General features: G+C 49.8%; 1 protein-coding gene and 1 non-coding gene across 2 annotated transcripts; one reads left to right on the top strand and one right to left on the bottom strand.

Annotated features, from left to right (window-relative positions):
- Positions 1-10600: 10600 nt before the first annotated feature.
- On the bottom strand, positions 10601-12891 carry MCHR1 (melanin concentrating hormone receptor 1). Its single transcript, XM_059934871.1, has 2 exons — positions 12807-12891; positions 10601-11580 (listed from the first exon to the last, which is right to left on the bottom strand). Exons 1-2 carry the CDS (start codon positions 12886-12888, stop codon positions 10601-10603), a joined length of 1062 nt encoding a protein of 353 aa, XP_059790854.1. The 5' UTR covers positions 12889-12891.
- A 6570-nt stretch (positions 12892-19461) lies between these two features.
- Positions 19462-19591, top strand: LOC132373849 (small nucleolar RNA SNORA33). Its single transcript, XR_009505508.1, has one exon. It is a non-coding gene; the product is annotated as a small nucleolar RNA SNORA33 (small nucleolar RNA).
- The last annotated feature ends 7004 nt before the right edge of the window (positions 19592-26595 follow it).

Raw genomic sequence — 26595 nt, 5'->3', positions numbered from 1 at the left:
CCCCCTCCAGGGGGACAATTTACAGATGCGAACCAGGCAGCAGAGGGCCGGCTCCTTCTCTGGGACGTGATGGCAGCCAACTTTAAAGCTCCCCCTAGGCAAAGGGGTCTGTGGGGACTTGACCCCCCAGCGTCCCCTGTCCCTTCTTCCTTTAATCAGGCAGTGGGCTAAGTGGGGAACACATGGGACCCATACCAGCCGTGGCTCCTGACCTGGTCTGAACCCCAGCCTCAAAACAGAAATAGAGGCAAACAGTGCCTCTGGGCTTTGTTTGTCTGTTTTTCGTGCAAACACCTAGTGCTGTGGGGAGGACTAAGTGAACCGAGGGGCAGGCTCCCATGCCGTCACTTTTCTATTAAAATCCAACAGCCCAGGTCTCCATCCTGGGCCTGGCGGCCTTTCCCACTCCCTCTCACCTGGTGCTTCCCCTCAGCCTCTGGGCTATACGACAATATTGATTTGTACTCTTGAATTTGACATCCTCTCCCAGAGGCAGCCATCCCCGGAGCCGTTCCCAGGAGAATCGTGTTCCACTCGCACACATTTCATCTCCGCATCCCAGGCCCCCAGGAACCCTTCACCACAAGCCTCCCCCCACTCCTCCGGCAGCTGCAGAAATGTTGCTCCCAGCCTTTGGAGCACTGCCTGGGTGACAGTGGCCTGGGTAGCAGAAGCACAATTAGTATTCAAGGAAAAATGCCAGGACAAATGTAGCTTCTGTTTCCTGTGACTGAGATGAGGAGCCCCTGCTCAACTGCAGGGAAGTGGGAAGGAATCCTGATTTGCCGATTCACGGCGCTACAGCGTCTTCCAGCTTAAACCGTCTCTCTGGGATGACTCAGTCTCTGTAGGCTACGTGCTCAGTCCTTTAAGTTTCCCCTCCTCTCTGCTGCCACTGTCCTTGATGGTGGTGGCCAGGTCTGCCGAGCGGTCACCCGTGGGCCTTCCAGAGTGCCCTGCTGACACCCACTGCTGGAATCATGCCCCGTGCATGAGGGCCGCACAAGAGTGGCCTCTTTTTCCTGCCCTGAGACTCTGAGGGCTCCCAGGTCCTTCGGCACCTCCACATCTCCTTGCCGGACAGTTATTCCAGGATCCCCTGCAGCCATGGGGAGCGAGTCATTCATCTGGCCATTTCCCCACCTCCATGTGGCTCTTCTGCCCCCCTGACCGGCTGGACACAGGTCTCACCCAATATGGGTCTCCTCCCAGGTATTCAGATGGGAAAGAGGGTCAAGGAACAAGTGCTTTTAGCTGTCCCCTCAACCCCTGGCTTTGGCCAGAAGGAGGATTGAGACCACATGTGGGACCCCCTGTGTCCCTTGCCCCTGCCTTCCTTCACGACTGTCCTGGGGCCATACCCAGCGCACCATATCCTGCTTTCCTTCACTCCAAGCTCATTACAAAACTCTAGGTGACCTAGTCAACCAGGCCTGGCCCTGGGTATGTTAATGTATGCTTCAGTTATTTAGAAAATCCTTTTCTCTCTTGACGAAGATTGGCTTTCAAGGTTATTCCCTTGTTTTACACTCAAGAATATTTTTTTGGGTGTTCAGAGCTAAGCACTTCCTCTTTGCATTGCTAATCTTCTCCAGGCAGAAGAGGAGGGAGGTCACCCGAGAAAGCACATGGATGTCTTTCAACGGGCATCTCCCCCGCCCACCCACTGACGCTGAAGCGTGTTTGAGGTCCTCCCAGCCCTGAAGTTCTGTGAGTCTGTGCATTCTGTCCTTTCAACCCTGTTGATGTAGGACCAACTGTTTCATTAGCAGTTTTGTTTTTTTCAAGGACCTTTCCTTTAAACGATATTGCTTTAGTTTCTGCCATAGCTGTCCTCCCCTGTATAGTCAAACTTCCTGGGAGAGTTGTTCCTACTGCTTCAGAACCCACCAAGGTCAACCAACAACCTCTCTATTTCTAAATCCAAGCCCTGGATTCATTTCCTAGGGCTGCTGTGACAGAGTGCCACAAACTTGATAGCCTAAAACAAAAAAACGAAAAAAGAGACAAATGTATTCTCTTACAGTTCTAGAGGCCAGAAACCTGAAATCAAGTTGTTGGACAGGATAGGTTCCTTCTGGAACCTTCCGAGGGAGAAGCCATCCCACACCTCTCTCCCACTCCTGGTGTCCCTTGGCTCAGGGATGCATCACTCCAGTCTCTGCATCAGGCTTCATGTGCTTGCCCTGGGTGTGTCTCTGTGTCTCAAATCTCCTTTTCTTTTAATAAAAATCCAAGGACATCACTGGGTTTAGGACCCACCCTAGATCCAGGATGATCTCATCCCGAGATCCTTAACTTCATTGTATCTGCAAAGATCCAATTTCCAAAAAGGTCGAAGTCCCAGATGTTGAGGGTTAACTTGGACATATCTTTTTGGAAGACACCATTCAACCCATGTTTTCAGCCCTCAGCTTGACCTTTCTGCAGCATTTGGCACTCTTGCTCACTTTCTCTTGGAAACTGTCCTTTCCATTGGCTTCCAGGATGCCAAGCTCTCCAGGTTACTCTCCTACCTCTCTGGCTGATCCTCCACAAGCTCCTCTACTGGTTCCTCTCCTTCTGCCCAGCCCTGCAAGGTGAAGGTCCCTAAGATTCTGTCCTGTCCTTAGCTCTCTTCTCCTCTCAGTCTCCCTCAGCCAATCACATTTGTTCCCACGGTCTTCAACAAAGAGAGCAGAGTCATCCTGGGATGTAAGAGGCCACATTATTGCAAATTTTAGGGCTAGGATGGGTCTTTGACTCAACCTGATGGTCATGGGACAGGAATATTATACAGTCAGAAGAGTGACAAAAGGAACATAAGATTTCTCTGGTCTTGGTGTTTGGGATGGATTGGATTGGAGAAAGAGATTAGAAAACTGGGGACCCTTTGGCAAGTTACAGCTATAATCCAGGTATGTGATGAGAAGGGCTCAGACTAGGATGCTACCGAGAGAGAGAGGGGAGAAGAGAATTCATGTTTCACGGGACATCTGTTGTTTGCCACTTCATATATGCTTCAGTTCTCACAACAACCCTGTGAGAAATATAGTCTTACTTCCATGTTACAGAATAAAAAAGCTCAGAGCGGTTAAATGACCTATCCAAGGTCACACAGCAAGTTAGTGGCCATGCTGATATAAACCCAGCTGTCTCTGAGTCTAGAAATCAGATGGAAGGAATGAATCTGTGAAATAATTTAATATAAGCCTTGGTAGGACTTTCTGATGGAACAGATATAGGGGGTGAAAAAGAGCAAGGGATGTAATGCCCTGAAGAAAAATGGGGAAATTTGGAGGGTGAGTTAGTGCGGGTGGTCAGTGGTAGGAAGATAATGAAAATATGGTTTCCATCATGTTGAGTCCAGGATGGGAGAGATGTCAAGTGGACAGGTGGAAATATTGGACTGGGGTCAGGAAGGGAGATAGGGATTTGAGGGGCACCAGTAAAAAGGGGGAGTGGTCTACTGAGTGGTCAAGGGGCTGGAGGTGAGGACTGAGGCTGTGACTGTTGATCGTGGGAGTGCCCCGCCTGCTTTATCTAAAAGGTACTGCTGCATTTAAGGTTCCCTCCCCATGTCCTTCAGAAAGATATTGTCTTCCTTTCTGATTTCTTCCTCTTAACGCCATTTCTCAAGGGGGGAAGGAGAGTTGGGGAGGCACTAGAGGTAATGAAGCTCCCAGCAAAGCTCTTGTCGGCAGGCAGCCGGGGGAGCAGGTGGGCGGCTGCAACTTCCCTGGCTCCACTGGTGTGGAGGGTGACTGGTAGCGGGGGAGGGGGAGCTGATCCAGGGAGTGCCAGGCAAGGAGGTGGTAGCAGGATAGCCTGTGCTCCAAATCCACTTGTCTGACAAGTTAGAGCTTTGTCAAGTGTTGGTGGTAATGGAGCTGGTGTTTGAGATTTCAGCTTTTTTTTTTTTTTTTTTTTAAGTGAGATCCAGGAGAGACCAGGATGGAAAGACAGCAGAACCACTATGAACCAAACTCTTGTTTTTCCCTTTTGCAATGAGCTGGTTTGCCCCCAGGCTGCTGTTGCAACCACATAATTGCAACCAGATTTCTTTTTTTTTTTTTTTCCGAAGGGCTCCATCCCAGATACCATGCATTCTGCCACCTCTGCACTTCTGCCCTTTTTTAAAAAAAAAAAATTATTTTTAAAAATATTTTATTTATTTATTATCTCCCTATCCTTATTTGGCTGTGCCCGGTCTTAGTTGCAGCACGCAGGATCTTCGTTGTCCTGTGCTGGACCTTTAGTTGCAGCATGTGGGATCTTTTACTTGCAGCAAACGGGTTCTAGTTCCTTGACCAGGGATCGAACCTGGCCCCCTACATTGGGAGCGCGGAGTCTTAACCGCTGGACCACCAGGGAAGTCCTGCACCCAGAGTTCTTTCTTGTTCCACATTACAAAACAGATTCCAGGAGGACCTGAGAACACAGTGTGTATCCAGCTGAGACATCCCCTGGGTTCCTCCGTATCAGGGCGTCCATTGGCATTCTCTTAAACTTCCCCCAAGCACAGGGGTCTTGCACAGATAAGGCCCCCTCCCCTCCTTACCCTTCAGAGCTCAGTGGGTGAAATGTCCCTACTTTTGCCAAGCCTTCCCTGACCTGCCTGAACAGCTTACCCCTCGCCCATGCACTGATTCTCATACCTCCCCTTTGTAATTTCACATTTCTCCACGAGATTATCTGATTAACATTCGCTCTCCACTGGGGTCGGAAGCTCGGCAAGGGCAGGGACCCTGCCTGCTTTGGCTCTGACAGTAAGCGCTGTGCCTGCTCACAGCCATCTGGGGTCTTCTGTCTGACTTTGCTCTCAGACATCCAGATTCCTCCATTACCAGGGCTCCTCCTCAGGCACTGGGGAGGAGGTCATAAACCCTCCAAACTTATTTGCAGTGTTTTATGCGCATGTGCAAATGTGCACTCAGGGGGAGGGATCCACAGTTTTCATCAGATTCAAGGTTAAAGATTCTTTCCTGTGCAGAATCCTCCACAGTAATCACCTGGCTTCCTGGCTGGCCTCTCAATCTTCCTTGATTCTCCTACCTGTCCTTTGCCTGTTCTCTTTTCCATGCCACCCTCTCTAATTATTGAGACCCTACCTGGTGGGATATCTGTTGTCTTTGTTTGCCCATCATCTTTCTATCCTTCTTTCTACTTAAGGCAATATAAATTCTCTTTTTCTTTTAGGAACTGCAACACACACACACACACACACACACACACACACACACACACACAGTGGGGCTGCCAGTGAAATGACCCCAATCGGGTGAGCACGTGACCTGTTCTAGCCAATAAGAGTGTCCCATGTCCCCAGATCTCATGATTGGTTGGGTGGAAGTGGGAAGGTATGTAACTCACACGTGACCACTCAGAAGCTTTTTCGGGTTTTGAAACAGATGTTGGAGGGAAAGGTGGCAAGGACATGGCAGGTGGCAGGACAGAAGTCCTGGCTAATTCCTGGAGCTGCTGCCTGTGAGGATAATGCAAGTTCACACCCCTGCTGGTGGCCATCTTTGCTACCACATCAGGGGACATCCCTTGAGAAGGAGGCCAACAGAGAGGAAAACTGAGCTGAGTGAGAGAGAGAGAGAGGGTGTGGGGAAGAGAGGAAGGGAGAGTCCGCCTGATGGCAGAGCTTTTGAGCTGTTGGATCCAGTTATGACTGAAAGCCTTAGCAATCCCTGAAATTTTCCACTTAAAAGGCCAGAATGGGGCTTCCCTGGTGGCACAGTGGTTAAGAATCCGCCTGCCAATGCAGGGGACACGGGTTCGAGCCCTGGTCTGGGAAGATCCCACATGCCGCAGAGCAACTAAGCCCGTGCGCCCCAACTACTGAGCCTGCGCTCTAGAGTCTGTGAGCCACAACTACTGAGCCCACGTGCCACAACTACTGAAGCCTGCGTGCCTAGAGCCCATGCTTCGCAACAAGAGAAGCCACTGCAATGAGAAACCCATACACCACAACGAAGAGTAGCCCCTCGCTCGCCACAACTAGAGAAAGCGTGCAGCAGCGAAGACCCACTGCAGACAAAAAAAAAAAGACAAAGGCCAGAATGTTCCCCTATTTTTTTGCTCAAATCAATTGAGTTGGATTTCTGTCATTTACAACTAAAAAGGCTCTTACCAATTGTCTTAGCTTGGGCTGCTAAAACAAAATACCATAGACTCTGTGGCTTAAACAACAGACATTTATTTCTCACAGTTCTGGAGGCTGGAAGGCCAAGATCAAAGTGCCGGCTGATTTATTTCCTGGTGAGAGCTCTTCCTGGCTTGCAAATGGCTGCCTTCTCACTGTGTCCTCACATGGCCTTTTCTTGGGGTGTGCAGGTGGAGAGAGAGAGAAGCAAGCTCTCTGGTGTCTCATGACCTCATCTAAACATAATTACCTCCCAAGGCACCATCTACAAATGCCATCACATGGGTTAGGGCCTCAACACACGAATTTTGGGTGAAGACAAGTCAGCCCATAACACCAATAGTCCAACCTAATCTTTAAAATGTTCATATCTTTCTGGACTTCCCTGACGGTCCAGTGGTTAAGACTCCGAACTTCCACTACAAGGGGCAAGGGTTTGATCCCTGGTTGAGGAACTAAGATCCCACATGCCGAGTGGCGTGGCCAAAAAAAAAAAATTGTTCATATCTTTCTTATGACTTCCTAGTTGCAAATAATAGAAAGCCCAACTGAAATGGCTGTTAAAGGGAATTTATTGGTTCTTATAATCAAACGGTTTAAGAGTATCTTAACTTCAAGCAAGGCTTGATCAAGTCCCCAACAACATCACCTGATTCTCACACTTTCTGTTTCAGCTCTGATTCTTCTGAGCTGGCTCCAGTCTCAGGAGGGCTTTGCCCAAGCAACCCCAAGGTGGCTGCCGGCAGCTCATGGAGCTGTGTGCTTCCCAGGTCAAGTCTAGGAGGGGGAGGGGAGAGGCTCTACCAATAGCTCCAAACAAAGAATAAAGACCTTCCTTCCCAGAAATCCTGGCTAATGACTTTTTACATCCCATTGATTGTTCTTGCCTCCCTGAATGAACCACTGTGGCCAGGGAGATGGGATACGGTGATTGGTTAAAGCCAGGTGGGGCCCATCTGTGGAGGTGGGGCTGGGATCCGTACCTCCTAAACCAGCAAAGTTTAGGTTGGAAGCTTAGGATGTTATCAGGAGGGTTAACAGAACAGTTGCTTAAACAGATAGGGATTTACTTTCTTGCACACCTAGAAGCCTCGAGGTTGGTGTTGGTTCAGCAAATCAGTGATGCCCTTGGGAACGCATGCTCTCGCTGTCTTCCTGACTCATCAGCCTTGGAGCACTGGTTTGCATTCTCATACTTGTCACCTCGTGATCCCAAGAGAGTGGCTGCAGCTCCAGATGATGCATCTGCATTCAAGGCAGGGAGAGAGGAGGAAGAGCCCAGATGCTACCCACCTGATCTGTTTCCTTTAGTCAGGAAAGCAAAACTTTTTCCAGAAGTCCCCACAGCAGACTTCTGCTTAGGTCCTGTTTTTGTTTTGATTTTTTTAAAAAACACATTTCTTAAGGAGCCACACAGGTAGAAGAGGAACACAATTTTGCATTTTCCCCATTCAAAGTGGACGATATTGCATCTCAGCATTTCATAAAGCCTAATTTTTATTTTTGGCCGTGCCGCACGGCATGAGGGATCTTAGTTCCCCCACCAGGGATCGAACCCATGCCCCCTGCAGTGGAAGCTTGGAGTCTTAACCACTGGACCACCAGGGAAGTCCCTGCATCTCAGCATTTCAGATGAAGATGTCAAATACAAAGCTGAGTGAAACATTGCACACATCTCTCGTGCTGAAAACTAGATCATATGTGGACCCTTAGCTGCAAGGGAGGTTGGGAAAGCAGGAAAGAGGGCTGTCCAATAGGGTTAGACTAATCATGATCCATACCCTGGGGGAAGAGGGAGCACGTGGTTTGGTGGTGGAGGGTCCCCGATACTGTCAGCAATGTTCCTTAAACACACTCAACTTTTCCCACCTCTACATATTAGCTCAGGTTTTTTCCACCTGCCTGAAACTTACTCTTCCCCATCTCTGATTGTCAAAGTCCTATCTACACTTCAAAATCTCTTCCACATGCCCTGAATCCCCAGTGAGAAGTGAAGACTTCTTCAGCCTCTCAGAGCATCTTCTGCCTTTGTTCTGGGACTTAATTCTATCCTATGGCTGGTCCCGTGCATGAGGCACAGCTTTGTGGCCAGACAGGCATTGGCTCCAGGGGTGCCTGTGATCGGTGACTTAACATCTCTCTAGGGCCTCAATTTCCTCGTTTATAAAATGGGAGTAATAATAGAACCTGCCTCATAGAGTTGCTGTGAGTGTTAAATAGGATAATCTACGTCAAATATTTAGCCTAGTGCCCATCCCATAGCCGGCGCATAATTGTTAGCCTTTATTATTCTTACTGCCCTGTTCGCCCCATCACCTCCCTCAGGCTCTGCCTTCCTCAGCCTTGCATACTCTGCCACTTTTCTTAAAATTGATATATAATTCACATACCATAAAACTCACTGTTTACGTTACCACCCACTCACTTTCCTGTCTCAACCCACTTTGCTTCAACTTCAGTTTTCAATATGGGGTTGAGAGTCTCTGGGGCCATCAGCAGGTCATTCGCCTGCCCACTCACCGGCCTGTAGCCTTGGTCACTTGGTCACTCCCATTTCCTGGGAGAGGCCATCTCACCTATTTCCTCTCCCAGAGTCCCCCTTGGAGGGGGGAGAGGGTGGAGAAGATAGACCCTGGGGAAGACTTCCATAGGCAAACCAGTTACAGGAAAACCTCCTTTTCTGGAACTAGTGGGTAGGAGTGGCCTTAAGGCTCCCATAAGAATCTTTTTTGTTGTTGTTGGATGTGCATCTAAAACAGATTTGGAGCTTACCTGCGACAGCTAGAGACCCCACTGTAAATAAGTAAGGAAAACTGTCTGCTTTGTCCCCACCCCCCCGACCCCAACTCCCCACACACTGGGTGGGGTGGAATGCAAGCAGGAAATACTAATGATGATGATTACAAAGAGCTCGCCGGGACCTGAAGAAGCTGCCCAGAAGTTTGCTAATCAGGCTACCTGCTGCAGCTCCGCAGCAGGTAGAGAGAGGCTGGTGCTGATGCACCTGCTTTAAGGATGCCTCTGGACAAGTCAGGAGCTCACAATTTGCTCCCACTGTCTCATCAACGTCTGCGGAGTGATTCGCTCAGGACTCCTGGCTCCTGGCTCCGCTCGTGAAGAAGCTGAGAAGCAGCAGCCTTGGCCGCCGCCCAGCGGCCCCGTCTGTAATCTTCCTGCTCCACGTGGCTCACAGCAGATCTTAGCAGCAGCAGCAAGAGGCAGGCTCAGGCTCAGGCTGCCCCGAGAAGCCAGCCCTGCAACTTGTGACTCAGCAGGGGAGGTGGCGGGTGGGACTCTGGCCTGAGGGGCCAGCACTGCTAATAACCGAGTGCTTTTGAGCAGAAGACAGGAAGTTGAGTCCCGAGAACAAGACTGGCAGCGGAATTTCAATCTAATGAATTCACAGTAATCCTCCCTATGGGTTTAGGCAAGCAGATCCCCTGCTTCTTGCTTCCTAAAATGCAGCCTGAACCAAGGTCTAGATTCCACGGCCAAACGACCCCTCTTTTCCTTTTCGGCCGCCTACCTCCACCGCTACGCCCACCCCCAAGCCCGAGCAATTATACAGGAGCGTCCAGAGAGATACGGGTGGAGATTTTCCTTTATTTGTTTTTACTTTGGAGAGAAAGGGCTAGAGCAAAAAAATGATGCCAAACACACCAGGCCTCAGAATGACCCCTGCATGTGCAGGACCCTGATGGGCGCTCACTCTGGATCTGGTGACTGACAAATGTGCCCCCCGAAGAGAATGACCCCACAACTGCAAAAGCCCCCTTGACCCTCCCCCTTTTTCTTAATTTCAAGGCCCTCACCCACACCCATCCCGGGTAGCCTTGTCACTCCCAATAAGTGGATCTCCTAGCAAATTGGGCTTTTACCTCTGTGGGCTCAGATCCCACCCCCATCCCCCAAATAAACATGCATCACCTAGAGATAAAGGGAAATTGACACAGGATGCTGGAACGTGGAGAGACCACATGCTTTATTTTTCATCATCCTCCAGCTTGGGAGAAAGGTTGCCCTCCATCATACCAATGAGAGACAGGAAAAGGTGGTGAGGCCACACCACCTTTCCCATTTCCCCAGGGGCCTGTGCCCATACCGCTGCTCACGCCCTGGCCCTGCCTGATTTTAAATAAACCCGGCAAGAAGCCTTCTACGTCTTCTCTCTGGAAAAAGACATTTGGGAGCTAGCAGATGTAGGGCTCAACCGAACTTTTAAACCAATCTTCTTACTCAGTTTCTGTTCAACCCAAAGGTCCATCTTGCTCTCTGAAGGAGATTTCTGATGCTTGAAGCCCCCAAACCTGGCTCCGTTGAGCAATCTGTGGGCCCCGTTGAATGTTTTTAGTTGTAACCACCCAGCCTCCCTACATCCTCCCAGAGCCGTCTTGGGTTTCTCTCAGCATCTTCCCCCATGGTCTGCCGTGGTGCCCTGATGTGGAAGTGCCCAGGGTGGCAGGGGAAGTGTCAGGTGCCCTTGCTTTCTGTCCTCTCTTCATCAGCCGTCTGGGCATTGCTGATGGCTCGAAGCTGCCCCTGGGCCGCAGGCTTCACCGATAGGACCAAGCGTTTTCGGAACGTCTCACAGAGCACGATGTACACAAAGGGGTTGAGGCAGCTGTTGGCATAGCCCAAGCTGATGGCCGCGTTGTACAGGTAGACAAAGGTGAGCGTCGGGCGGCTGATGGACAGCTGGGTCAGCTGAAGCACGTAGTAGGGCGCCCAGCACACAAAGAAAACCAGGCAGATAGCGATGGCCGTGCGGGTCACCCTCTTTGTCCGCAGCCGGATGCTGCGTTGAGAGGCGGGGGCCACGGAGGATGTCATGCGCTGCAGGATCCTCACATACGCGGCCGTGATGACCACGAAGGGCAGGGCAAAGGCCAGGAAAAACTGGTACAGGGTGAACCAGTAGAGGTCAGTGTCTGGGTTGGGCAGGCGGATGCCACAGCCCACGGTGCCTCCTGGGAAGGGGATAAGCCTGGCGTAGAGCCACACGGGGGTGATGCTGATGAAGGACAGGGCCCACAGGAGGCAGATCACCAGGGTGGCCACAGAGGGCTTCCGGAACTTGGTGGAGGAGATGGGGTGGACGGTGGCCAGGTAGCGGTCAATGGCCATGGCGGTCAGGATGTAGGTGCTGGTGAACTGACTGTTGGCGTCCATGGCCGTGATGAGGGTGCACATGGTCTCTCCAAAGTGCCAGACACCATTGCCCATGAGCTGGTGGATCATGAAGGGCATGCCCAGGAGAAAGAGGAGGTCCACCACCGAGAGGTTGATGATGAAGATGTCGGGCACGTTGCTGAACCAGTGCAGCTTGGATTTCTTCACCACCGCGAAGATGACCACGGAGTTCCCAATGATGCCCAGGAGGCAGATAGTACCGAACACCGAAGGCATGATGATGTTGATGTAAGAGACGCTCCCTGTGCGAGGCGGCAACCCTGGGGACAGAAGGAGCGAGCGTCGACCATTTGACATGCACTCTGCTCTCTGAGGACTGACCTCCTACTGGCGTGCTCAGCCTCCAGCCGTGAGCCTGCCCCCAATTCATCCTCCTGCCATTTCAGCTCAGGGCCCATCATTCATCTGGAATCCCCCATGCCACACTCCCTGCCCACACTGCTGCTAATCCTGCCCCCGTGCCCTCCTGCACCGGTTCCCTGGTCAATCCCATCAGAGTCTCCTGCACCACCTGTTTGTTGAAGGACCGGTCCTTTGCCTCCTGCATTTTCTCAGAAGTCACAGAGTCAAGAACCACAGCAGTCTGCAGAGAATTGTTCTGTGGGCCTCTGGGCTTCACCAGGAAACATCATCAAAACAGCCAGCAGGACATGAAACTGTGAGCATGTGTGGGTGTGTGCATGTGTTTTCTCCTTTCCTATTTGCAGCCCTGATCATTTCATTTCAGGAGTCGCTGGTTGAAAGCTGGGTACTGATTCCTGGGCATCTCTGTGGGTGACTGTCTCCTGGAGGCTTTTGCCCATCAGGCCCACAGCCCTCCCCTCTCCTGGGTTCCTATCCGGGATTTCCTTGGTCCCTATCTTCTGAGCCTGGGCTTCCCAGGCTTCCTGAGTGACCAGAGACTGAAGCTGTGTGTTGCAGCCCAGCCACCCGAGAATCTTCTCCATGCAAACCTTTCCTCTTTTTTCTTCCTCCTCTTATCCTTCAAAGCTAGAATTCCAGGGCATCTGAGCTCTGGAAACGTCCTCGCATCTCTGTGAGTTATCCCTTCCCACGCCTCTCCGAGGAGGCAGTAAGGATGTTTCAGACCCCATCACACGTAGTTCGAGCGAAAAGCCAACGGGATCAGTGAATGAGTGAGCCTCCAGCTATCTCCCTACATACCACCCTCCAGCTTCTCTTGCTTGCTTTTCTAGCCTGGAATATTGTCTGCAAAGCATCTTTGGAACTCCTGGCAGCTCTCCCCTGCCTCCGTCGCGGCTGGCCACCATCCCCGGCCACTTCCGAGTGTGCCTTTGCCCGCTTCTCTGCCCCTGCCGTTTCATTCTCGTCCCCTTTTCCCCTGCCCCTCCGGGCAAAGCATACTGCACATTTTATCCCCAAGAGCTGCAATAAAGTTTCGCCAGCAGTTTGGCTCAGAGGTGAAATCTTCCCATTTCCCACCCCCGGCGCAGAGGAGGGAGGACTCCCCTCCAACACGTCTCACCGGCCGTGGTGAGGTTATCCGGGCCATCCGAGGTGTTGCTGGCGTTGGGGCCGGTGGGCAGCAGCGAGGCTTCCAGGTCCATCCCGCCGGCGCCGGCGCCCGCTCGCCCGTCGGCCCACGCAGGCTGCGGCAGCCTCCCGCGCCGACCGCTGCGTGCCGAGCCCCGGCCCCCCGGAGCCCCGCCGTCTGGAGGGGGTCTTCCTAGGCAGTCCGGCAGCCTCCGCTGCCTCCGCTGCCTCCGCTGCCCACCGCTCTCCCCTCACTCCTTCCCCGGCTCCCACTGACATCACCTAGGCACATTAACATTCGGAGGCAGATGCGCGTTAACCTCTTCGGTCCTGCGCCGCAGCAGCTCCAGCTTCCGACTGCCTGCAGAGCCCAGCGGCCGGAGCCGGGCTCAGGCATCCCCATCAGGGACGGCGCTTCCTTCCCTCTGGCACTTGGGCTGTGTCTCCTGTGCCACCGGGGGTGCTGCTTCCCTCACGTGAGGCTACAAGACTCTGCAAAGGCAAGGAGCCCGGCCAGCCCCTCACCCCAGGTACCGGTGCCTGGGCCACCGGGCCGGGGGCCGGGGGTGGCTGGGCGCAGAGCTTGGGAAGGGAAGGCTTGGACCACAGCACGCCTGCCCCCAGGCCACCCTCGGCCCCTTCCCAGCGCCCCGATGGATTCCAGCCTTCAGAAGCTGAGGAGTTGTTGGCTGCTGAGCCCTTGCAGGCACTCAGAGGCGGTTCAGGTCACCCCATGTTGGTGACGGCCAGGGTCTCGGGGACCAGAAGGGGACAAACTCCCTTCTGCCCAGGATCAGCATGGACCAGGCTTAGAGAGATGCTCTTAGGTCCTTGAGGTTTTACCTGGAACTCCTTGAGAGAAATTTCAGAACAAAGACCCCCAAAGGGATCATCAGGAACAGCCTGAGAGGGCAAAGCATTCAGTGGATTCTCGGCACAGACATCCTGCTGCCAGCCTCTGGTGTCCCTCAGAGCCCAGAGCCACCACCAGACCCGCTGCCGGACTCAGGAGCCGTGGGTTCAAGGTAACCACAGTCTGATCCATATGTACTTCTTCAGTCTTATTTATTTGCTTCATCCAACAAATATTTATTGAGCACTTACTACTTGCCAAGCACTGTTCTAGGTTCTGCAGTGAAAAAAACAACAAAGTCCTTGAGTCCCCGTCTTCATGATGATTGCTTTTAAGTTGGGGGTGGGAGAGCAGGCAGAAAATATACCCCCCTAAAAAGACAATTTATGATATTGGTGATCAGTGCTATAAAAAACTTAAAGCAGGGTGAGGGGGACAGGGAATACTGGGGGAGGGGGAGAGGTTACTACTTTACATACGAAGGTCTCTCGGGAAGAGTCCTGAAGGAAGTAAAGAAGCGTGCTTGGAAATATCTGGAGGAAGAGCATTCCAGGCAGCAGAAATAGCCAGTGCAAAGGCCCTGAGGCAGGAGTGTGCTGGGTGTCTTTGGAGAACTGTGGCTATAGTAGAGCAAAGGGGAGAGTAGCAGGAGGAACTAGCGGAATGGCAGATTCTGTCAGGCCTTAGCCCTTGTCCTGAGACAAGGACTTATGTGCACATGGCTCTTCTGAGAGATGAACCAAGGAGCAGCCGTGAGGGAGTGGGGACAACAAGACAGGAAAGAAGACGAAGCCAACAGAAGGTGCATTATCAACTTCGCTGCTGTGGGCAATGGGAGCTTGCATTTACCAGGGTCCTTGAAAAGTGCACAGACTGTTTCCCAGAATTGTCTGCCTGAAGGATGGGGGGCAGGAACATTTTCTCAGTTGCCTCGACCCCCACTGGTTGAGTGTTGCCACTGGGGCGTTGACTCTGCGCTCCTGGGTGCATGGGCGGAGCAGGCTGCTACGGCATCAGATGTGGCACAGAACGACTTTTGATGTGCAGCTCACACTTGAGGCGAGAAGCTGTCGGCACAAGGTGAATCTTGTGCTGGAGCCAAGAGGGCTCTGAGAGCGCTGACGTCCTGGGTGAAAAGCGAACAGACCCAAGGTGCATGCCAGAGGCAAGACACATCAGCACAAGATCAGCTGAGCTCACACACACCTGTCTGCTGCAGCTGGAGTCAAAGTCAGAGGTAGCCGAGGGAGATGTGACAAGGGTGACCAGAAGCATCCAATATAGAAGACTATTGCAATAATCCAAGTGAAATAGGATGGTATCTTAGACCGGGGAGGTGGGGGTGGGGAGAAATGGTGGGTTTCTGTACATTATGTAGAGCCCAGAGGATTTGCTGCAGATTAGACCAGAAATGTATGAGAGAAAGAGGCATCAGGGATGACTCCTAGGTTTTTGGCCCAAACTACTGGCAGAATAGAGATAGGGAAGTCTGTGGGAGGAGAAGATTTGGAGGAGAAATGAAGAGTTCTGTTTGGATACGTTACATCTGAGATGTCTGTTAACATCTGAGCGAAAATGTTGGGTCGTGTTGGATGTGAGCCAGAAATTCCGAGGAGAGGTCATGCCTGGAGCTATGAAGTTAAATTGATGACACTGGATGAGCTCACCTAGAGGGTGAGGGTGACTGGAAAAGAGTTGTGAGGACTCGGCCCTGGGGCATTTCAGAATTTACAGGTTGGGAACATGAGCCTTACAGCCCACTATTTCATCCTCTTCCACCTGCCATAGTCTTCCCACCTCTATCCATCCACCCACCCATCCATCCATCCTTTCATCCAGCAAATCATTCTTGAGCCTCTGCTATATACCAGGCACTGTGCTAGGGTCTGTGGATACAGTGAAAAAAAACAAACAAGTGCCTGGTATCAAGGAGCTTCAACGACAGAGTGGTGAGAGACAGATAATAACAAGCAAGCCAATAAGTAAACAAAATATCCTGCTCAACGCTTAGATCCAGACGAGTCCAGGTAACTTAATCATGAAGGGATTTAGGTGTTTATAAAAGCACGGCTCCGGAACTATGCCACCCCTGCACTAGCAAAACGACTCTGCCTGATTGGAGAAATTTAAACCATGACTGAGCAGCAAGGGAATCTGGGAAGGGTAAGTTTTAGATTTCTGGCCTTTGCATGTTAGGTGTGGGGTTGGTGGAGGGGCTGAACAGTCAATCCACAATGGCAGATGACTTGTGTGGTAGGGAATGAATGGGATGATGGGAATGACTGGGGTCCTTTAAAGAGGAGAGTTAAGGACGTCCTCTTTGAGGAGGCATTCAGGTAGAATCCTCATCATCCTTTTCACTACAAATGACTAACTTAAACCATATCTCACTCTCCTTGCCAGTGACCGTTTTAGGGCTGAGCATCCCTCCTGGATGCCCATGTGCACCTCTCAAATCCTCTTGGCCACACCTAATTTATATTCCATCCATTGCTGCAATGACCCTGCTCAGCACAGTCCCTGACCAAGTTCAGGTATAGGTACAGGTGTACCAAGCTCAGGTGCAGGTATGACCTGATGGTGCTTTGCCCTAGGCCTGCACCATGTGCTTTTTACCCCCTGTCCCAATTCTCTCTGTTGCTGTCGTGACTTAGAATATAGGACCCCACAGAATGCCCACGCCGGAGCAACCTGGAAGTACGGGGAGAGTTCACTCCTCAGGGTGAACCGTTGGCCAATGGGGGGTGGGAGCCACAGAAAGATGCTTTTCCCATTTTCCCCTTTTCCTGACACACATTTCACATGGCTTCTCCAGGATCCCATGAGGTACAGCATCTGGTCCCTTGTAGTGGTGGACAAGCCCACACCGCTCACCAACTCCTCCTGAGAACAGAACTTTTGACCTACTCTCCTCCAAGCCATCTGGCTTTTGACCTGCTGCTCAGCACAATCACGAGGAAGATCAGGCCTACATACAGCAATAAACCCTTTCCCTCCTATCCATGTGCCCCCACTCACCATGCCCTACCCAGGGTACCCCAAGGGTTTGGTGTATCTCCCTGACTGCCCCCGTGGTAATATCCACCTGCCCTGTACTTTTCAGGACTTGGCTGTCATCTGCATGTTTTGAAGTCTTACTGGGGTCACTGCATCGGATTCTCACTTGCTCCCCTCACTCCTGCCTTGCCCCTTACACTATACTCCCTACCAAACAGCAGGAGTATTCTTGTTAAGATAGAAATTTCAGGGGAATTCCCTGGTGGTCCAGTGGTTAGGACTCAGTGCTTTCACTGCTGGGGCCAGAGTTTGATCCCTGGTCAGGGAACTAAGATCCTGCATGCTGCACGGTGCAACCAAAAAAAAAAAAAAGATAGAAATTTCATCACCCTACATTGTTGAAAACACTTTAGTGGTTCCCAGTTGCTTACAGAATAAAGTCAACCCCCTAACAGAATGTAATGGACATGATATTTTTTGGTACCCAGGGTTGATCCCCCGGAAAACCACGGCCTTGAGAAGTTCTTTGGGAGGGGCAGTAGTAGCACCTCTAAACAGTCCTTGGTGGGAGCTGCTGGTGGGAAAAGCAGCAGGTGAAGTGGGCTTCCTTATTTCCGTGGGGATGGGTAGACCCTGGAGTGGGAGAAGCCAAGCAGCAGCACTTTCCAGAGGAAAGTGAGCATGGTTATTATAATAGGCGGGGCCAGTGGCTCTACTGGTCAGAGTGGGAATTAAGGTGGATCGAGTAATAAATGGAGTTTGACTGGAATGACTTAACAATAGTCCCCGTGGACCTCCAAAGCTATTTGTTTCCCTGCCCCTACTTCTATAGCTGGAATAGATAATCCCAGCCATTGGCAGAACTACTGTATTGGCTCTTGGATTGGCAGAGTAAGGGATCTGATGAGGAGAGAAGTCAAATGGAAATCCCTCTTTACTAAAGTGATAAGCCAAAAGCAATATTGCACCCCCTGGGGGATTGAAGAGATTAATGGTATCATCAAGGCCTTTAAAGATGCAAGGTGGTGATTTTATCACATTCCCACTTCACTCTCAGTTTGTCCAGTGGAGAAGGCAGATGGGTGTCAGGGAATGCCAGTGGGTTACTGTAAACATAATTATGTGGTGACTCCAATTGCAGCTGCTATTTCAGATGTGGTATCGTCGTTGGGGAAAATAAATACAGTCCCTGACACCTGGTATGCAGTTATTGATCTAGCGAATGCCTTTTTCTGTATTCCAAGAAGCAGAAAAGATCAGAAACCCTAGCCTTTTTTTTGTGAGGGTCATCAACGCACCTTTCCCATCTTGCCTCGGGACTTCATTATCTCTTTTGATGGCTCTTCGATTCTCAGACTTTGAACACGTCAAATGCCATGAAAATACAAAGGTCTGACATCTCAGTAAAGGTTTGGGGTCCAGTGTTCTGCACATGTCATGATCTTCCCTCCGAAGGAAAGCTCAGTTTACCCGACATCCCCTACCCCAAAAGAGGAGCCCCTGGAGACACACAGTTGGAAAAGGGAACAGCAATTCCCCAAAGGAGCAGGGAGCAGAGGGGTGCTGGACATGCAAGACCAAGGGCAGCCAAGTCCACGAAGTCTCCCCTGTTAGGTCTGGCACGCCTTGCATGCAGGCACTGTGGCTCTTATTCTAGTGCCAGGCACGGCTGCCGTGTCAGTCAGTGGATTCCGAGTACACCCCAGGTCCCCTGCTCCAACCTGGCACCCTGCCTTTGGACATTTGCATTGTGCCCTGTACCTTTTCTTCACAGCAGTCATCACAGTTGTAACCAGACGTTTATTTATTGTATAGTTGATGATTGAATGCCTTTCCCTCACTAGATTATAACTTCCAGGGAGGCAGAGACCATGTCTGTCTTACCTTACTGTATCTCCTGGGCCTCGCCCAACGCCGGGTACACGTTAGACATTCAGTAAATCTTGGGTGAATGAACGGCTAGTAGAGGGATCTAAGGGAAAGCCCCTGGCACAGAGGTGGGCAGAGGGGAGGGGAGCACAGCAATACTGGCCGAGATCCCTGACCCCAGGGCTCCGCTCAGCCCCAGTGCTTCCTGGGCAGGCTGGCAGCAGCGGCCGTCACGCCTGTGGGCAGGCAGTGGACGCCCATCAGCTGTGAGGCAACCCAGAGGCCACAGCCTCCTTCCGATGGAGAGAAAGACAAACGAGATCACCTTCATGGGTAGGGATTCATCCTAAGATTCATGGAAATCCCAAGGAAGAGTGGGAAAGCAGCTGAGGTAAAAACACCTGCATGAAATTCTGCCATGTGCTACAAGAGGGTGGAAACTGGAAGACATTATTCTAAGTGAAAGAAGCCAGACCAAAGCAAAACAAAACAAACAAACAAAACATAGTATGACTCCACTTTTGTGAGGTCCCAGGAGGAGTCAAATTCACAGGGACAGAAGAAGAATGGTGGTTTCCAGGGGCTGGGAGGGGCAGGTGATGGGGAGTTAGTGTTTAATGGGTACAGGTTTCAGTTTGGGAAGATGAAAAATTTCTGGATGGTGGAGATGGTTGCCCAACAGTGTGAATGAAAATACCACTGAACCGTATGCTTAAAAATTGTTGAAGTCAATTTTCTGGATTTTTTTTTGGTTTTTTGTTTTTGGCTGTGCTGTAAGGCATGTGGGATCTTAGTTCCCTGACCAGGGATCGAACCCATGCCCCCTGCAGTGGAAGCGTGGAGGTCTTAACCACTGGCCTGCCAGGGAAGTCCCAAAGTCAATTTTCTGTTACGTATATTTTACCACAATTTAAAAGTATGTTAAACAAACCCAGTCAATGAATCTGCTTACCCAAATGTGTTTCTGCAGAAATTCAGAAAATGCTGGCAATAGGAAAGCCATGTTACAGGCCTTAAAAACATTGAAGTCATTAAGGCCCCTGAAAATGGCTAGAAGACATTTTAATGATGGGAAGCATTTTCATAAGACATGTGCTAATTTTTTAAAGTTTTACTATAACTAGTGTTAACAACTTAGTGGAGTTGCTAAATATTAGTAAAATCACATAATTTTTTTTTAAGGACTGTGGCAAAGAGTCTCAGGCCAAGGATGTCACTGAGGAGTACTTCAAATGCAAGAAATGATCAAATAAAAAACTGGGCTCTTGTTCCTCAAAAAATAAATACAATACAATACAATACAATAAAAATACATTAAACAGGTTAAGAATGGTATCACATATAGTAATTGAGTCAAGAGCTTTTTATAAGATTTCAAAAGCCTAATATATGTCATATTCTTATAAATTGCAGCTCCAAGGCGTGCTCAGTTAAATATCCTTTCTTAATAAACATGGAAAAACTAAAACACCACCACCACTCTGGGCCCCAGAGATTTCAACACTTCAGGCCACATGCAGACCTGGGGCAGCTTTGCAACATCTTTGGGAGAACAGATCAAGGTAGGTCACTTGCCTTACTCTGTGGGCACCCAGCCCTCGCGCTATTCAAGAGAGAATCTGATTTTTTTTGCCTCTATCAAATATTAGGAATTCATGTTGGACAGCAAGTCTCCTCAAACCACAGGCCTGTGACCAGAGGAAAAAAGCTGCCTTCACTTGCCAGGAATTGTAAATTGTACTAACTGCATGTAGAAATTACTGTTTAAGGCCTGCTTTCCTTAAAATGGAGCTGTGTGGGCTTCCCTGGTGGCACAGTGGTTGAGAGTCTGCCTGCCAATACAGGGGACGCGGGTTCAAGCCCTGGTCTGGGAAGACCCCACATGCCGCGGAGCAACTGGGCCCGTGAGCCACAACAACTGAGCCTGCGCGTCTGGAGCCTGTGCTCCGCAACAAGAGAGGCCGCGATAGTGAGAGGCCCGCGCACCGCGATGAAGAGTGGCCCCCGCTCGCCGCAACTAGAGAAAGCCCTCGCACAGAAACGAAGCCCCAACACAGCCAAAAATTAAAAAAAAAAAAAAAAAAAAAAAAAAATGGAGCTGTGTGATATTTGACATGAGTGACAGAACAATTCAGTGAGGGAACGAATAGACTTTTCAACAAATGATGCTGGGACAACTGAGATCCACACACACGAAAATGACATTAGACCCCTACCTCACACCATATGCAAAAACGAACTTAAAATGGATCAGAGACCTAAATGAAATAACTAAAACTATAAAACTCTGAGAAGAAAAGATAGGGGTAAATGTTCATGACCTTGGGTTAGACAAAGCCTTCTTAGATATGACCAAAAGCTCAAGCAAGAAAACATAGATAAATTAGACTTCATCAAAATTTAAAACTTTTGTGCTTCAAAGGACACCATCAAGAAAGTGAAAAAACCCACAGAATGGGAGAAAATCTTTGCAAATCATATCTGTAATAAGGGACTTGTAGCTAGAGTATATAAAGAACTCTTACAACTCAATAGTAAACTGACAAATAATCCAATTTTAAAATGAGCAAGGTATCTGAGGAGACATTTCTCCAAAGGAGATATACAAATGGTTAATAAGCATGTGAAAAGATACTCAACATCATTAGACATTAGGAAAATGCAAGTCAAAACCACAATGAGGAATATATTTAATGCCACTGAATTATACACTTACAAATAGTTAAAATCATAAATATTATGTTACATACATTTTATCACAATAAGACAAACACCATGAGATACTACTTCACACCCACTAGAATAGCTATTATAAATATGACAGATCATAACAAGTGTTGGCAAGGATGTGGAGAATTGGAATCCTCATACATTGTTGGTAGGAATGTAAAAAGGTGCAGCCACGTTCAAAAACATTTCCTCAACATGTTAAAGTCACCGCATGACCCAGCAAGTCCACTCCTGAGTCTATACCCAAGAGAAATGAAAACATGTCCACACAAAAACCTGTACACAAATGTTCATAGCAGCATTAGTCACGATAGCTAAAAATTTGAAGCAACCCAAATATCCATGCACTGAATGGATAAGTAAAACGTAGTATAACCATACAATAGAATATTATTCAGCCATAAAAAAGAACGACAGGGGAATTCCCTGGTGGTCCAGTGGTTAGGACTCCGTGCTCTCACTGCTGAGGGCCCGAGTTTGAACCCTGGTCTGGTTGGGGAACTAAAATCCCACAAGCCACGCAGCACAGCCAAAAAAAAAGAAGTACTGATACATGCTACAGCATGGATGAACCTTGAAATCGTTATGCTAAGTGAAAGAAGCCAGTCACAAAGATGACGTATCTTATTATTCTATGTGAAATGCCCAGCATAGGCAATATTTATTGAGATATAGAGTAGATTAGTGATTGCCTGGGAGGAAAGTGGTGGTGGGGGGGAAGGGAATGACTGCTAATGACTAGGAGTCCTCCTATGGGGTGATGAAAATATTCCACTATTTATTGTGGTGATGGTTGCACCACTCTGTGAATATAGTAAAAACCATCCAATTGTACACTTCAAAAGGATTATTTTATGGTATGTGAATTATATTTCAATAAATCTGTTTTGAAAAGTTTGGTGGGGGTCCAAGGGCTGGGGCCAGAGGAAGGGTTGAGAAATGCCTGGTCTCTTCTTCCATCCTCAGGGCAAATGTCTACTCTTTGTCTCCCTCTTCACCATGCCTCCTGGGAACCTCATCCAGCTACATCTTGCCAACTTTTCAGAGGATATTGGGGCTGCCCATTGGGAACCACCTTGAACACTCCGCTGAAAGGGACTTCCTGGGAACAACTTGGACATCCGAATTGCAGTGTGAAGTTGGGTTTCAGCTGATTCTGCCGACGATGTTGGAGTTGGTACTCGGATGAGTTTACACCTTGGCTCTGCTGCTCACTTGCTGTGTCATCCAGTAAGTCTCTGACCTGCTCAGTGCCAAATGGGAACTGGAGTAAAGTGAGCCTGCCTCAGGATTCTCCTTGCTGTGGGAGCTTTTTTTTTTTTTTTTTTGGCAAAATGATAGTAACTAACATTTGCACAGCCTTTTTTGCACACATGCCTTATCTTAGCTGACCCTGTGGAATAGATATGATCCCCAGTGCAGATGTGGAAACGGAGGTACAGAGAGTTGGGTGAGTTTCCCAGAGCCGTCCAGCTGGCACAGTGGTGCTGGGCCCCAAGCCTTGGCCTTCGGCTTTTCTGACTCCAAATTCTGCGCTCGTTCCTCTCCACAGAACTCCCTTGTGTTGACACTTTCTTTCTACTTCTAAAATGCCTACGTGGAGAAAAACAATTTTCAAATTGGTGCCAACTCCTGTGTTTTCAGCCCTTGGAGACAGCCCCTCTCCGACCGTCCCTCTCTGGCCATTTGCCTGCTCTAGGCCTCCTGCCCATTTCATTTCTGCAGAGAATCTGGGCCCTGATTTCACCCAACTGAACAGGGCTGGGCTGGCTCACCCTGTGACAGTGGGTGAATGTTTCCAGGAAGGACTGAGGTGGGGGTGGAATGAGAGCCCAGTTCTTTTTAAAAGAACTTTAATCTCCAGTCTTTGATTATGGCACACAGGACCCTTCATGATCTGGCCTCTGCCCGCCCCTATGCCCAGTGTGGTTCTTAAATAGCTCGGCGTTTCCAGAAAGCGCCACGTGCTTCTACAACATTTGCACACATTGACCCCTTAGATCTTTCTTTGCTTGTCCACCTCCTAAGCTGTTCTTCAAGATGCACCAGAATGACCTTCTCCTCCAGGAAGCCCCCCGCCCCACAGCTCCCTTCTTCTCCCTACCCCGTCCTCCATCAAACATCCAGCATGACACACATCAGAGCAGATGCCGTTGCTGCCCGCACCCGCCCCCCCGGCCCAGGTTGCTCCGCCGGGCTGCTGCACCCATCCTCCAGCTTCTGAGAGTGATGGATCCAAGGCCTCGCAGACACCCCACCTGTCCTTCGGTGTGGAGAATTGCCCTTGGCTGACAGGAGCCTCCTTGCCAGGGAGGTCACCACCCCCATAAGTCAGCAGCCAAAGTCTGAAAGGCGAGTAGAAGAGGCCAGTCCCTTTGACCCAAGGGGAACCATTCCACGGTGCAGGTGTGTCCACCCCACCGCCAGCACACACACGCCCTCTGGACCAGGTCAAGGCTAGACTGACCTGAGGCTTCTTGTTCAGCAATGACCTTCTTCACTCCTCCCTCAGGGGTACCTTCCTTCAATAAACCCCAGACCCCTGCTATCACATTCCACTGTGATGAACAGTTTTCTTATTGTGTCCCAGACCACACTCTGTGCTCCCCAGAGGCAGGGATTTATTTCTTTATTTTGGCGGCCTCACCTCCTAGTTGGGGACCTGACAGAGAGCAGGTGCTCTGTGTTGAGTTCTGTCCAGTTTCTGAGCTTCTGTGCGTCCCGGTCTTCCCGTCTCTGTCTCCCCCGATTCCTTTCCTCCAGGACCCTCTCCTAACTGGGCCTCCCTCCTCTCTTCCTCCCCTACCCACCAAGTGCCAGATAGATCCCTGCCCCCCCATCCTGCCCCTTGCAACTTAGATTTGAAGGAAAGAGACTGGCAGAGCTGTAGAGTGGGTGGGGCCGGGGTGGGGGCAGCTATGCACCTCCCCCCGCCCCCCCCCCCCCGCTCCCCCTCCCTCCCCCGGGGACTGGGCAGCAGGAGGCTGTTGGCAGAAAGCATCCTCGGCCCCCGGTGGGCGGCTGCTCCAACTGCTGCTCTGGATTTCCCCTTGCTTGCTTTCTGTGCTTCTTCACTTCATAAACGCTTCAGGAACCGTGGTGCTCCCAGTCTTTTTCATTCGTCCCCACCCACTCACAGCACCAACCCCTGTCACCAGAGGAATGTCTTGCCTCTGAGGCTTACTAACTTCCCAGGCAGCATCCAGCTAGCAGCTGAGTGCGGCGTCAGCGGCCCAGGAAGGAGGGCACGCGCAGCTGATCAGATGCAGCACGTGGGTCTCAGCGGAGGCCTCCCCCTGTTGCACAAAGCAGAGAAGCCGGGGCCAAATCCACCCGAGAGGCCCGCCCTGGGAGGGCTCATCTCACCTAACTCCCCGCAGTCAATCGTGCATTGTTTTTGCTGCCCCACCTCCATTCTCCTCATATCCCTCTGCAGCCCCAGCAGCCCCTGGGCTTCCAGCAGGTAACTTGGTGGGGAGGAGTGTAGCAACTGACCCCAGTAACCATGATGATTGGTCCAGGCCTGGGCAGGTGACCTGTCTGAGCCAATGAGAGGCATCGAGACTCAGGTTCAAAATTCTGGGACAAAGGTGCTCACTCCTTTTAGCTGGACTTGAAACTGGAGAGGATGGGGGGATTAGAGCTACTGGCTCCAGGTTGCTACCAGGTGAAACATGAGACTGAAGCCATCCCTATAGAAGAAAGAGAGAGAAATTATAAGGAACTGAGCCCTGACTATATCCTGGAGTCCTGAGTCCAGCCATACCTGAAGTTGAATTAATACAAGGACTTTTGGACTTCTGTAGCTCAATATACCCCTTTACTTAAGTCAATCTGAGTTGAGTTTTCTGTCACTTTCTTCTTGAAAGAATTCTAATCAATACAGGTATTTGCTACCCTATTTAACTAATTCTAAGATATACATTCTTTCCTACATTTTAACACCTCTGATGTTAGGAGTGTGTCTTACAATCAATGGAGACATCCTGATTGTGTCCTGATGGAGACATCATTGTTTGCAAACGTGAGAAATTGAGCACAGCTGCCTATATTGTCTTGTCTTCATCTGATTTAGATGCCCTGTTTGTACTGCACGTACTGAATTTAGTGCTATTTAAAATATCTTCGAAAAGATCATAGCATGATTCAGCATTTGGATAAAAAGTGATGATGCAGAAAGACAGGGATATGGAGCAACAGGGAGTGAAATTGATACCAGTGAAACAAAGTTTTCTCTTTGGAGAGATGACTACTCTTCTCTTACAAAGCAACAGCAAGTGCTTTGCAGAACCAAGGCAGGAAGACAAACGAGGAGCAGGAGTTGTATTACATTTTGTTCCTAAACTGTGGGTAAAAAGATTGACTATCTACGTACACCAAGCAATGGAGCCTAAAGCCGGAGAAATTGCCAATCTCACAGAAGAAATGAGAGGAATCTCCAAGCCAGGAGAGTTGCAGTGACTGGTTTATGGCTTGTCCAAGACTATCATTAAGACGTTTTGTCACAATGCAATTGGTGTGTTTTCTTTCTTAGTGGTGCATCTTATAACCATTGGAATATGTTATTACTCCCATTTTGCAAAAGTGCTGTTAAAGTCACTTGCTCAATGGATGGACCTAGAGATTGTCATACTGAGAGAAGTAAGTCAGACAGAGAAAGACACATATCATATGCTATCACTTATATGTGGAATCTAAAAAAACGGTACAAATGAACCTATTTACAAAACAGAAACTGAGTCACAGATGTAGGAAACAAACTTATGGTTACCAAGGGGGGAAGAGAGGGATAAATCGGGAGATTGGATTGACATATACACACTACTATATATAAAAGATAACTAATAAGAACCTACTGTATAGCACAGGGAACTCTATTCGGTGCTCTGTAATGACCTATATGGGAATGGAGTCTAGAAGAGAGCGCATATACGTATGTATGGCTGATTCACTTTGTTGTACAGCAGAAACTAACACAACATTGTAAATCAACTATACTCCAATAAAAAAATTAATGTAAAAAATTTTAAAAATTGGGTTTCCCTGGTGGTGCAGTGGTTAAGAATCTGCCTGCCAATGCAGGAGACACGGTTTTGAGCCCTGGTCTGGGAAGATCCCACATGCTGCAGAGCAACTAAGCCCGTGTACCACAACTACTGAGCCTGCGCTCTACAGCCCGTGAGCTACAACTACTGAGCCCACGTGCCACAGGTACTGAAGCCCGTGCACCTAGAGCCCATGCTACGCAACAAGAGAAGCCACCGCAATGAGAAGCCGCGCACCGCAACGAAGAGTAGCCCCCGCTCGCCACAACTAGAGAAAAGCCCACGCG

The sequence above is a fragment of the Balaenoptera ricei genome, chromosome 10, assembly GCF_028023285.1.
Source record: "Balaenoptera ricei isolate mBalRic1 chromosome 10, mBalRic1.hap2, whole genome shotgun sequence".
Taxonomy (NCBI): Eukaryota; Metazoa; Chordata; class Mammalia; order Artiodactyla; family Balaenopteridae; genus Balaenoptera; species Balaenoptera ricei.
This window is presented reverse-complemented; position numbering and strand designations above follow the sequence as displayed.